This window comes from Meles meles, chromosome 21, assembly GCF_922984935.1.
Source record: "Meles meles chromosome 21, mMelMel3.1 paternal haplotype, whole genome shotgun sequence".
Classification (NCBI taxonomy): Eukaryota; Metazoa; Chordata; class Mammalia; order Carnivora; family Mustelidae; genus Meles; species Meles meles.
Genome location: NC_060086.1, coordinates 7617295 through 7631262, shown reverse-complemented (window position 1 = coordinate 7631262; position 13968 = coordinate 7617295). Strand labels below are relative to the sequence as shown.

General features: G+C 47.3%; 1 protein-coding gene across 5 annotated transcripts in view; it reads left to right on the top strand.

Annotated features, from left to right (window-relative positions):
* STYXL1 (serine/threonine/tyrosine interacting like 1) overlaps positions 1-13968 on the top strand; it is a 56483-nt gene that overhangs the window by 4229 nt on the left and 38286 nt on the right. For all 5 annotated transcript variants that reach the window (XR_006816637.1, XM_045992840.1, XM_045992843.1 and 2 more), the window contains exon 2: positions 6160-6263. Coding sequence is in view for 4 of the 5 variants with exons in the window: in XM_045992840.1 (XP_045848796.1) it covers positions 6161-6263 (103 nt within the window). In the remaining variant the exon portion in view is untranslated. The remainder of the gene's footprint in view (positions 1-6159; positions 6264-13968) is intronic.

Below are 13968 nucleotides of genomic sequence, written 5' to 3'. Positions count from 1 at the left end.
TCCAAGTCCACATGGTTCCCACAGCCCAGACCCCACACCGGGGTCATCCGTGCACAGGTAGGGCCACACACACAGGCTCCTATCCACACACACCTGCATACTCGTATCCCTGAACAGAGACACCTGGATCTACCTGGGATTCCTTTTTATGGCCACATAGTTTACATACAATACAGTATACACATCTTAAGTGTTCAGTGGGATGGTTTTGACAATTTACGCCGTTAACCACCACCCCCCAAAACAATCTGTAGAAAATTTTCATTGTTCCAGAAAGTTCCTTCATGCTCCTTTCCAGCAGTCCCCCAGGACTGCTACTTCCTGATTCCTATCCCCATAGTTTCATTTTTGCTTGTTCTGATATATTTTTGTACACACGTGCAAGTACACCAGCCCCCTCCTTGCCCTACTCCGCACACTTGCAAGCCATACACCCGACATCTGCTGACCGTGTTGTGCCTTACAGTCAGCTTGGATCACGGTTACAGACTCTCCTGTTCTTGCTGTGATGCCGGTATATGCTAACCTACCTTATCTTCAACCCTAAAATCGAAACTCAAGTGATGTGTTTTATTTATTTTTTTGTTATTTTTATTAAGATATAATGTATTATTAGCCCCAGGGGTACAGGCGTGTGATTCATCAGTCTTACTCATTTCACAGCACTCACCATGGCACAGACCCTCCCCAATGTCCATCCCCCAGCCACCCTATCCCTGGCCCCCCAACCCCCAGCAACCCTCAGTTTGTTTCCTGAGATTAAGAGTCTCTTATGGTTTATCTCCCTCCTGATCCCATCTTGTTTTTTATTTTTTTCCTTTCCTACCCCCCACGACCCCCTGGCCTGCCTCTCAAATTCCTCATATCAGAGAGATCATATGATAATTGTCTTTCTCTGATTGACTTATTTCACTCAGCATAATATCCTCTAGTTCCATCCACGTCGTCGCAAATGGCAAGCTTTCATTTCTTTTGATGGCTGCATAGTATTCCATTGTGTATATATACCACTTCTTCTTTATCCATTCATCTGTTGATGGACATCTAGGTTCTTTCCATAGTTTGGCTATTGTGGACATTGTTGCTATAAACATTCGGGTACACGTGCCCCTTCGGATCACTACGTTTGTATCTTTAGGGTAAATACCCAGTAGTGCGATTGCTGGCTCAGAGGGTAGCTCTATTCTCAACTTTCTGAGGAACCTCCATGCTGTTTTCCAGAGTGGCTGCACCAGCTTGCGTTCCCACCAACAGTGTAGGAGGGTTCCCCTTTCTCTGCATCCTTGCCAACATCTGTTGTTTCCTGACTGATTAATTTTAGCCATTCTGACTGGTGTGAGGTGGTATCTCACTGTGGGTTGTTTTTTTTTTAATTTTTATTTTATTTATTTGACAGAGAGAGAGGTCACAAGTAGGCAGAGAGGCAGGCAGAGAGAGAAGGAGAAACAGGCTCCCCGCTGAGCAGAGAGCCTGATGCGGGGCTCGATCCCAGGACCCTGAGATCATGACCTGAGCCGAAGGCAGAGACTTAAACCACTGAGCCACCCAGGCGCCCCTCTCACTGTGGTTTTGATGTGTATTTCCCTGATGCCGAGTGATGTGGAGCACTTTTTCATGGGTCTGTTGGCCATCTGGGAGTCTTCTTTGCAGAAGAGTGATATTTTAAACCTCTTCTTTCAGATCCTTGGAGCTAGTGAAAAGTCAGAAAGGTGGTAATCATTCCACCTTGCACAGGAGTTTTATTTTTCTCTAGGTGCTCTAGGATATTTTAAAATGGAACTGTATTGGGGTAAATAGCTTTAAATAGCCACCTTGTGGCCCGTGCCTGCCGGAAGCCCAAGGATTTGACTTCCGAGATACATTCCAGCGGAACAAGCGGGAAGTGGTGGCCTAGCAGGGGCAGAGACAGCAGGAAGCACCAACAAGGAGCTCCCAAGAGCGGAGAGTTGCTGAGGGCGGCAGATCGGGGTCAGGACCAGAGCCTTTGGTCTCCCAGATGGGTCAGAGGTCAGGGAACTCGGAGCAAAGCCAAGTCCAGAGGCTGGTCCGGGCTGAGGGTCTGTGTCAGGGGAGCGGAGGGTGCGGCCTGAGCCTGATCAAGGCGCAGAGGAGAAGCAAGTGCTGAGGGCAGAGTTGGAGGAGGTGAGACCAGATGTCATGGTCACGGCCTTTGGGAGACCGGTTACAGTTGACTGGCCCCCGTGCCTGCCAGGGGAACTGCATGGACACACTCTCCCGGGATGGCGGGGGTCCCTCTCAGGTGTGTAGTGTGCCTCGGTTTGGGGACATGGACGCAAAGGCAAGATAGAAGACAAGGACAGGGATGGGGGAGCGCCCGGGTCTGGGCCTCTGGCCCAAACCTGTTGCTTCTGAAACCCAGAGATACTCGCGATCCCGAACAATAGGACCAGGTGCTCCTCTGAACCGGGAGACTGATAGCGAGACCACTTCTGACCTCCACAGCTCCGGGGTGCTCTATCCTGCAGCGATGTCCTCTAGCTTTGCCAAGGTTCAGGCCACAAGGAAGGTGTCGGCTGGATCCCAGGATCCCAGATCCTGGGGGAGCCTGCCCCTCAGGCAGCAGCCAGAGCTCCCTCCATTTACAAATGTGGCCAGCCCCTGCTCCGCTCCTTGACCTAAGAATCTCCGAATGGTGCTCTCTCTCTCTGGGGGATTTGTAGCTATCGGAGGCTGCTGGGCGAAGCTGGGAGGAGAGAGCTAGGGTAGAAGTAAAGGATTACCTGTTTCCTAAGCTCCTGCCCGTGCCGGACAGTTGGTGTCGGTCATCTCGACATGACCTTCCTACAGCCTTTCCAGCAGAATCCCACGTCAGCTGCCTCGCTTTTCAGGCGAGCGTGTTGAAGTGTGCACTGTTTTAAGCTTTGGCCGTCTTCGCCCGCTCTCTGCTCCATACAGAGAGCCAGGGCCTGGGGGCGTTATCTCTGGACCCTGAACCCTGTCTGTGCAGTCCCCTGGTCCCTGCTCAGCCTGAGCCCAGAGCCCAAAGTAAAGCTTACGGCCTGGCTTCTCCAGGAGCTCTGTGCCTCTCCTCTCCCCCAGAAGCAAATGGCCATTAGTTGTGTCCGCCCAGACTGCCTGTGGCTGAGCAGTCGATGAGACTCTCTGTCCCGGAAGTCCTTTGAGAGGCCTCATGGGGGGCCTGGCCTCGGACCGCCGTGCCATCGGTCAGAATGGAAGGCCTCATGTGTTGGCCAAGGCCAGGGAGGGAAGAAGGGCTGGGTCTGGCCAGTTTCCAGTTTCCATCTCCGGCCGTGATGACCCTTATGGAAACATCCCTTCCCCGGTTGGCTTGTGTTCCCCAAATATAGACATGTGTTCTCACTGGAGTTGCGTTCGGCAGCCCGGCTGCGTCCAGACAGCTCTGGGCTGACAGTCAGACACAAACCTCCTGGTTTGGAGATAGGCCAGGTCCCTGCAGGGGAGGGTGAAGAACTTCCCTACCAGTGGATGTTCAGTATGCAAGGACCGGGCTGCTGCTGCTGGCCCCTAGCTCTCCCGATAAGAGTTCGCGGCTTTGCTTGCCACCCAAAAAGCTCTGTGGATTTCCCAGACTGGTCCGTTCAGAGGAAGGTCGGTCTCTCTGACCCCATGATGCCAGATCCTCGAAGTGCTCCCCCTGGCTACTCTTCGTATCTGCCTGCCTCATTGACCTGCAAGGAGCATCACACTGTACCCCTCCTGAAAGTCTCCAAGTGCCATCTGTGCTCAAAAGAATCCACAGGGAGATATCCTCCACTTGCCGTTGTGATGCTACTGTTTTGAACAGGTCACTAGGAAAATCGCTTCATATGAAACAGTGGCAGAAACCATACCAGGTCAATGCTGCTAGCGTGAAAATCTGAATAAGGAATCAAATTTTTTCTTTCCTCTTTTCTTTCTTTTTTTTTTTTTTTTAAGATTATTTGGCAGAGAGAGTACGAGCACACAAGCAGGGGGAAAAGTAGGCTCCCTGCTGAGCAAGGAGCCTGATGTGGGATTTAATCCCAGGACCCTGGGATCATGACCTGAGCTGAAGGCAGAGGCTTAACCCGCTGAGCCACCCAGGCACCCTAAGGCATCAAATCTTTATTGTAAAATTCACACAAGAAAAAGACTTGGGCTTAGGAAAACTGATTTTGGCTAAACAAAACTGAAAGTAAAAAAAGTTGGAATGGGTTAACGGTGAAATAGGAAATCAAGGAATTAAATGGGCTTAACGGAGCTCACCAAGGAAAATACCTTTGGCAGAAACTTGTCAATGTTAGTTTAATGGTCTATGTAGAAGCTCAATGTCCAAGTATTCTTAGGACGCAAATGGTAGAGCCGGGAACATCTGAAACCTTGTAGAGTTTGGAGTAGCGCTGAAAGGGGAGGTGAACGGGGTAGATAATGGTGCTGTGCTCCGAGGCTGAGAAAAGGGAAAGACAGGTATTGGAGGTGGGGCACGTGTGAATGGAAAGTTCTGTTTTGGCCGTGTTACATTTGAGATGCCCATGAGGCATCCAGGTGGGGTCCAGATCCGTGGAGACATCAAGTAGGGGCTACGATTTGGGACTCACCGGTATACAAATGGGATTCAGGTCCCTTAGGCTCTGGATCTTAGGGTGGTGGTTCTCCAGTGGTGGGTGACTTGCCCCCTTCTGCCAGGGGACATCTGGCGACATCTGGAGATGTTTGGTGGTTACACCCGGGTTGGGGGAAATTTGCTACTGGGTGGGGGCCAGGGGTGTTGCTAGGAATCCTGCTATACCCCCCTCAGCATGGAATTACCTGGCCCCGAATGCCAGTGGTGCTAAGGTGGAGAGCCCTGTCCTAGAGCGAGTGTAGACAGAGAAGGAAAGAGAGGACAGCCCCAGGACCTGCCTAATGTGAGGAGGTAGAGCTTCGCACACGGAGCACTGAGTGGAGTGCCCCAGGGCCTTTGCTCATCACTCTCTCCCTGTGGTCGTCACCGCACCAGCCTCCTGTAGACTCTCCCGAGTACTGAATGTTCTTGCTTTCTTCGCCCTCTCTCCCTTCTCTACCTGGCTGAGTCTTGGCAAAGCGTTCTGATTCAGGAGGCTCAGCTAGAGAGGGCTGTCTGGGAGGGGACTGCTAGACGAGGCCCTCTATTAGCACATCCGACAATGGCTGCTGTTTCGGTAGCCCTGTTCCCACGTAAAATGTGGTTTTTTGGTGCGGTGTCTGTATTCCATGCTGGGCTGTAAACTTCACGAGGCTGGGTCTAGTTTACCAGTTATTTCCGGGACCTGGCATACAGTAGGTGCTCAGTCACTATTTGCTGAAAGAGGAAATGAATCGCTGACTGTGTTATAGACCATTTGGTGTTTCTCTGGCTGGCGCGTGCGTGTTGCCTTCGACACGTCATTCCGCTCAGCACACATTTTACTACAGATTCGTGAAGCTTGCCTGATCCCCGCGTGATTACTTCCATCTTTGTTTGAAGGCGTGTAAAGGAGTTTAACCCGGTATCTTTGGCCATTCATTTAAAAGAGAAAGCTAGGGCGCCTGGGTGGCTCAGTGGTTTAGGCCACTGCCTTCGGCTCAGGTCATGATTTCAGGGTCCTGGGATCGAGTCCCGCATCGGGCTCTCTGCTCGGCAGGGAGCCTGCTTCCCTCTCACTCTCTCTGCTTGCCTCTCTGCCTACTTGTGATCTCTCTCTGTCAAATAAATAAATAAATTAATTAATTAATTAAAAAAAAAAAAAAAGAGAAAGCTAGGGTCGCCTGGGTGGCTCAGTGGGTTAAGCCTCTGCCTTTGGCTCAGGTCATGATCTCAGGGTCGTGGGATTGAGCCCTGCATCGGGTTCTCTGCTCAATGGGGAGTCTGCTTCCTCCTCTCTCTCTGCCTGCCTCTCTGCCTGATTGTGATCTCTGTCTGTCAAATAAATAAATAAAATCTTTTTTTTTTAAATAGAAAGCGGGGGCGCCTGGGTGGCCCAGTGGTTTAAGCCGCTGCCTTTGGCTCAGGTCATGATCTCAGGGTCCTGGGATCGAGTCCTGCATCGGGCTCTCTGCTCAGCAAGGAGCCTGCTTCCCTCTCACTCTCTCTGCCTGCCTCTCTGCCTACTTGTGATCTCTGTCTGTCAAATAAAAAAAAAAAAATCTTTAAAAATAGAAAGCGATACTAAACTTGTATGTTATTGGTTCTTCCAATAGGATGGCTGGTTTGGTGTTGTGTGAACCAACAGAGCTTTACAACATCCTGAATCAGGTCACAAAACTATCCCGACTGACTGAACCCAACTATCTCTGCTTATTGGGTAAGTGCCTTAAAACACACACACACACACACACACACCTATGTTGTGTTCAGTGCCCTTCAAATACTATTTTAGGTAAAGCAACAAACTTCTGGGGCTTGGGGAATAACTGACTTTAGAATACTGTTAGGTGGGGCGCCTGGGTGGCTCAGTGGGTTAAGCCTCTGCCTTCGACTCAGGTCATGATCCCGGGATCCTGGGATCAAGCCCCGCATCGGGCTCTCTGCTCAGCGAGGAGCCTGCTTTCTCCTCTCTCTCTGCCTGTCTCTCTGCCTACTTGTGATCTCTGTCTGTCAAAAAAATAAATAAAATCTTTAAAAATCTTAAGAAGAAAACTGTTAGGCTTCTTGGAGATAGCTTAAAATGCTACCATTAATGGTCACTTGACTTGGAATGAACTCCAGAGGAAATGTAAAAGTTATTGGAAGACGTGTGTTCTTATTGAGTGAAACATTTCAAAATCTAACACCTACATAGTAAGACTAATGCCCATGTACCCATTGCTCAGATGTAACATAATAAAGAAAATAATAATAAACGCATAGATATGTACCCCTCTTTCGTGCCCCCATCCCAATCCCATTGCTTCTCCTCCCCCAAAGATGACATCTTCTGTATTTCTTACATTTTTACTATATATGCAGGCATCCCAAAATGTGAGGCTTAAACATTTACACACATTGTACCATCATGTACAATTACTCTGCAACTTGCTTTTTCTTGAAGTTTTTGAGGTTCCCCCCAAGTCTAAATGGGAAGATCTGTTCTAACGGTGAGTTGGGGCGGTAGCCATTCCTAGTCAGTTGTGGCATGCTGCTGGCATTTGTGTTTCTGTGCAGAACAGTGTGGTACTTCCCAGGAGAACCTTGACCTCTTATTTACATGCAGGAGTTTCTTCCAGATACCTCCCTAGAAATGGAATTGCAAGTTGCAAATTCCACTTCGTTACATTGTCCGGTTGCCTTCCCAAAAGATGGTATCCATTTACATTCCCTTCACCCGTGTAGGAAACATACCTACCCCTACCTGGTTTTGTCAGCCTTTGGAATTTTTGCAGTCTGATTGGTGTGAACTTGTCTCGTAAAGTTTGCTCCCCCCAATTAAAAGAAATTGTGATAAAATACACATAAAACGTACCAAGTTTTTTTTTTTTTAAGATTTTATTTATTTGACAGAGAGATCCCAAGTAGGCAGAGAGGCAGACAGAGAGAGGGGGAAGCAGGCTGGAGCTCGATCCCAGGACCCTGAGATCATGACCTGAGCCGAAGGCAGAGGCCCAACCCACGGAGCCACCCAGGCGCCCCAAACGTACCAACTTTTAAATGTACATTTCAGAGGTGTTAAACATGTTCATGTTTTACCGCCTTATGGGCACCACTTTCTTTCTTCGTAACTCTTCTCTTGTAAACTTGGAAACGAGCTCTGCACCCATTAAATACTAACTGTCCTCCGCCATCCCTTAATCCCCTGGAGATTCCCATTCTCCCTTCTGTCTCTATGATTTTGACTGCTGTAGGGCATGTAGGCGGCATCATACAGTGTTTGTCTTCTGGCTTATTTCACTGAGCATCATGATGTCCTTGAGGTTTGTCCTATTGTAGCATTTTGCTGTCTTCCTCTTTAAGGCTGACTAATATTCCATTGTACGGATATACCACATTTTCCCCGTCCGTTTATTTATCAGCAGACATTGGGGTTGTTTCCACATCTTAGCTGTTGTGGATGATAATGCTACAATCGTGGGTGTACAAATACTTCTGAGACCTTGGTTTTTAGTTATTTACTTTGGGTATATAAAGCAGAAACGGAATCGCAGTGTCCTATGGTAATTGTGATTATAAAGTCCGAGGAGCTGCCCTACTGTATTTCCATAGTCACGTGAGCCCAGGGGTTCACACGGTTCCCATTTTTCCACGTCATTGTCAACACTTATTTTCTGGTTTTGGGGTGACGGTAATCATTCCAATAGGAGGGAGGTAGTATCTCATAATTTTTTTTTTATTTTAAAGATTTTATTTATTTCTTTGACAGACGGAGATCACAAGTAGGCAGAGAGGCAGGTAGAGAGAGAGAGGAGGGAAACAGGTTCCCCACTGAGCAGGGACCCTGGGATCATGACCCGAGCCGAAGGCAGCCGCTTCACTGACTGAGCCACCCAGGCGCCCCAGTCAGATTTTTTCATCAGTGTTTTTCCACATCTTTCATATTGTACTGCCAAAATCTGAAACCTGCCTCAAAGAGATCATCCGATGAAAAGAAACGAATGATTGTTTTGGAATAGAACCCAGGAGATCAGAGTGGTTCAAGATTCCCCATTGGGACCATACTTTATATTTTGCTGCAATGTGTAATGGTCATCAGTGAGAATTGCCCAAAATCCTATGCATGCTTTCATATTCTCCGGTGACTGGCTAGAGAGGCTATAAGAAGTTGGGGAGTCCGTAGCCTTTTTCATGCAAGTGCCCCCATAGGGTGAGTTAGTTGGGGGATAAATACCGTTCATTCAAGGCCTTGCTAGTCGAAAACTATCCTGGGCCAACCAAGACGCCTACTAGTTTGTGAACATCCCGGAGAAAGCATGACTTTGTAAATATTTTATTTTTTTAAGTCCTCTCCACACCCATCGTGGGGCTCGAACCCACAACCCTGAGATCAAGAGTTGCACGTTTCACCGAATGAGCCAGCCAGGCGCCCCAAGTGTGAGTTTTTTGTCCTGATTATACGTGAGTTTCACCATCCTTTCTCACTGTATTTATGGGAAGTTGTAGCGGGTCAGCCAACAACCCTACCACGTCTCTTACCCCGGGTTTGTTCTGAAGCTCTCTAGTCTGTACCATTTGAAGGAATAATCATGCTTCCTCCCTCCAGCTCTGCAGTTTCCAAATATCACTTAGTTTTTGATTCAGCCGAGAAGCTGAATATGGACAGCAACCGCTTATGAAGAAAGCGTTTTCTCAAATACATGATTTAACACTATGATTTAGGAAGTAGTTGCACTGAAATCGGCCAGGAAAAATTACTGATGGTTGGTATTTGAGATAAAAGTCCCTTCAACGTAGAGCCTAGTCGTTGATCTATTGCAAAGTGAAAACTGAGAGCTGTGAATTTACTATATCCATTAAAAACGAAGAACCTATGAAATGTAGATTTGGGCTTAGACAGAAGACGGGAAAATCAAAATCAATGTATTGAATCTGCGTGTTTCATTTGCTCACAAACTTTTACAGACTAATATTCTACAAAAGAAACTACGGTAGCCAAGAGAACTGCCCTTTTGATTTGCTTCATTTCTTTGTCGACCCATTAGCATGCTGTCAGAGGTCTGCCTTTTTGCAAACAAGCTGAAAAGCATCCTTCCCAAGAGACCTATATAAATATTCATATATAGGTCTAGAGTATTACTGTTCAACATAAACGTTATTTCTAGAAAAAACTTAACGGAAGTTAGAACAACAACGTTTGACGTCTTTAGCCATTAAAAAAAAAGTCAAAAAAAATTAAAAATCACTGTTTTTATGACGATTAATATATACAAATAAATATTGGCCAAAACTCAGGAAGTGATTGCCTGGGTTGAATAGTTGGGAGAATTTTTGTTCAACTAAAATGCCTTATCTCTCTCTCTCTCTCTCTCTCTTTTTTTTTTTTTAAGATTTTATTTATTTATTTGACAGAGAGAGATCACAAGTAGGCAGAGAGGCAGGCAGAGAGAGGAGGAAGTAGGCTCCCTGCTGAGCAGAGAGCCCCATGCGGGGCTCGATCCCAGGACCCCGAGATCATGACCTGAGCTGAAGGCAGAGGCTTAACCCACTGAGCCACCCAGGCGCCCTGGCACCTATGAAGTCTTAAGGAAAAGCCTACCACTGAAAAAATCAGCATTGGACACCAACTCAAGCAATCTTTAAAATGTTTTTATTACTGCGAACGAATATAAACTGTAATTGATCTTCCAAATTAAGAACTTTAGCCTTGTCCAAAGTTTAATGACTTCTAGGGGCCCCCGGCTGGCTCAGTCCCAGGAGCCTAGCGACTCTTGATCTCGGGGGCGTGAGTTCGAGCCCCATCTTGGGTGTAGAAAAAAAAAGTTGAATGACTTCTGCCCATCAGCTGTTCCTTCCAGGAAGTCTTCTATTAACCAAATGGGGATTGTAAGTAACCTTTACCGCGAACTCAATGGTGATTTGCTATAATGCTTTTCCTGCCTACAAGAAGGAGCACTGTTTTCTTCCCTGTCTGGAGTAATTTTTGGCCTTTTCACTGCTTTTGAGTTTTTGTTCAGCAGGAGTGGAGCTGGTGGGAAGAGATCCGGGGCACTTGTACTTTCCTTTATTTATTTGACAGAGACAGGGAGAGAGGGAGAAGCAGACTTCTGGCTGATGCGGGGCTCAATCCCAGAGCCCCGGGATCATGACCTGAGCGGAAGGCAGACGTTTACACGACTGGGGCCACCCAGGCGCCTCCGGTACTTTGCTTTAGATTCATTCCGCATGTTGGACTTTTCCTTTTTAGGATCTTTTCAGGAAGGAGGCGTTTTGGGAATTAGCTTCTCAGGAAGAGGAAATTCCAAGGGAGGAGGTGGTCCTGGCCCACCTGTGTGTGTGTGTGTGTGTGTGTGTGTGTGTGTGTGTGTGTGTGTTGGGGGTGGCGGGGTGGGGGACAGGCCCCTCCTGAACAGGCTTGCTGCTTTTTTCTCTTGATTCATGTTTCAGCGTTTTCGTCTTTGTGCCTTTATTTTATTTTTTTTTTTAATGCAGGTATCTTGCTTCTTACTCTCTTCCATTTTGCTGTCACCATTTGGCACTTACCAGCTTAAAATCTGCTTTCTACTTTTAAGATTTATTTATTTTAGGGAGAGAGAACTGGAGCAAGTCGGGGAGGGGGAAGGGCAGAGGGGGAGAAGCAGACCCCCCACTGAGCACAGAGCCAGACAGGGGGCTCAGTCCCAGGACCCTGAGACCATGACCTGAGCTGAAATTAAGAGTCAGCTGCTCAACTGAATGAGCCACCCAGGCGCCCTTTTCTTTTTCTTTTTTTTTTTTTTTTAGTGTATATGCAGGCATTTATTTTAGTTACTAAAATCTATACCTACAGGCTTTTCCTGTAGAAAAACAGATACAGGACCCTCTCTAGAAGGGTGCAGGCCCAGGCAATGCTGGCAGCTGGTGCCACCAGGCTTCCCTGGTGTCTACAGAGAAACCATACTAAGAGGCTGTACCCGCCCCTCCCAGCCCAGCTCCCCACTCACCCAGGCCCTGCAGTTGCCGAACCTAAGGTATGGCTTGCCAATTTACACGCACACCTAACGTCTTAGATATAAATATCCCAAACAAAGACTGTTTCTGGAAGGATAAGCAAAAGTTGCTAAGAGTTTCTGGGGCGCCTGGGTGGCTCAGTCAGTTCAGCCTCTGCCTTCAGCTCAGGTCATGATCCCGGGGTCATGGGATCAAGTCCCATGTCTGGTTCCCAGCTCAGTGGGGAGTCTGCTTCTCCCTCTGTCCCTTCCCCTGCTTGCGTTCTCTCTCTCTGTCAAATAAAATACAATCTTTAAAACCGTAGTTGTTTCTGGGAAGGGCAGCTGGGATGGGGTCCTTCTCACTATGTGTCATTTTGTCCTTTATGATCTTTTCAAACCATGGGCATGTTTTGTTTTGTTTTGTTTTAAGAAAAGATCATTACAAAGGGAGAAGTAATCCGAATCATGTTACCAGGTGTGTCTGCGTGGCTCAGCCAGTTAAGGGTCTGCCATTGGCTCAGGTCATAATCCAGGGGTCCTGGGATCGAGCCCCATGTCAGGCTCCCCCCACTGGGCAGGGAGTCTGCTTCTTGCTCTCCCTCTCCCTCTGTGATCTCTCTGGCTTTCACTCTCTCTCATATAAATAAATAAAATCCTTTTAAAAAATCAAGTTTCCGGGGCACCTGGGTGGCTCAGTGGGTTAAGCCTCTGCCTTCCGCTCAGGTCATGATCCCAGGGTCCTGGGATCAAGCCCCTCTTCGGGCTCTCTGCTCAGCGGGGAGCCTGCTTCCTCCTCTTTCGCTCTCTGCCTACTTGTGATCTCTGTCTGTCAAATAAATAAAATCTTAAAAAAAAAATAGAAAGTAAGTCACTTGCAATTTCTTAAAAAAAAAAAAAAAAAAGTCATGTGTCCAGTGGAGAAAAATGTAACTTTTCACAGTGAGGTGTGGTAACGGTACCTAGGTTTTTTCTTCTTTCCAGTTTTTTCTTCCTATTGAATATAATAGGTTTCTAGAAGGCAAGGAGAAGTCCTATTTCCAATGGCCACCTGTGTTCCCAGCATGCTCCTGCTGTTTTGGTTTGCCGGAAGAGGGCGTGCTGCTGGCCTCTGCAGAGAGCAGATGTCCCCTTTCCTCACTGCTCCTGGTCACCATGGGTGACAGATGCAAACCCAGGCAGAAAGCCTCTTGGATCTCCAACTGTAGGGATTTTTTTTTTTTTGGTCAGAGAGAAAGAGCAGAAGCAGGGGGAATGGTAGAGGAAGAGGGAGAAGCAGGCTCCTCACTGAGCAAGGAACCCGATGTGGGACTAGATCCCAGGACCCCGGGATCATGACCCGAGCCTAAGGCAGATGCTTAACCCACTGGGCCACCCAGGTGCCCCATGTATCTAGCCATCTTTTTTTTTTTTTTTTTAATTTTATTTATTTATTTGACAGACAGAGATCACAGGTAGGCAGAGAGGCATCCAGAGAGAGAGGAAGGGAAGCAGGCTCCCTGCTGAGTAGAGAGCCCGATGCAGGGCTCGATCCTAGGACCTTGAGATCATGACCTGAGCTGAAGGCAGAGGCTTCACCCACTGAGCCACCCAGGCGCCCTCTGTTGGATTTTCTATGTGGACAATCCTATTTATGTTCATATAATGACGGCTCCAGATCTTTCCTTCTCTCACTGCTTTGCTGTGCCTTGTGCTCCCCAGTGTGGTGTTACGGAGACACAGTGCCCATGAGTTTTGTCTTGTTTTTCCCTTTACCGATCACGGTGATGTTTGGTGTAGCCACTCAGTGGTTTTCCCCATCAGGTTAAGGAAGTTCTTGTATATACCTAACCTACTAAGGACACTTTTTTTGTGTTGTGAATTGAAATTTTCTATGTGCCAAAAGAGGTTCAAAGCAGTGAAAGCAAAACCAATGAATCATTAAAGTAGTAGTTAGTAAAAAAAAAATAATAATAATAATAATTTTATAGACACCAAAAAGACAGTTTGCAAATGGGGACCATCCAGAACAGACTGTGGGATGAGGCTTAGGGGTATGTTTGTGATCGAACTTCATAGTGAGAAAGCCGTGAGGATTTATTTTTCAGGGATTTGTCGCAATATTACAATTTTCAGTGGTTCCCTCTTTCCGACCTTGAGAAACAGTTCAAAGCTTGCTTGTTCTCTCCAGAGACATAAGAAACCATCCAGGTCAAGTTAGCCTTGTAAAATAAACTGAATTAAGCTTTGTTTGCATGACCTGGTTTGGCCCACTCAGGGAATTTGCAAGGCTGGTCTCCGTTTCTGATTTTAACAGCATCTGTGGGAAGGAACATACAGTTTTTCTCCTTTAATATCTCCGTGTGCTTTCCTGGTATGACATAGTGGGTTATGTAGATCATGATGTATTTTGATCATCGTGTATTTTGCGAACACTGTTAGATTTGGCTTACCATGATTTCTGATTTTCACATTTACACGAATGGATGGGATCAG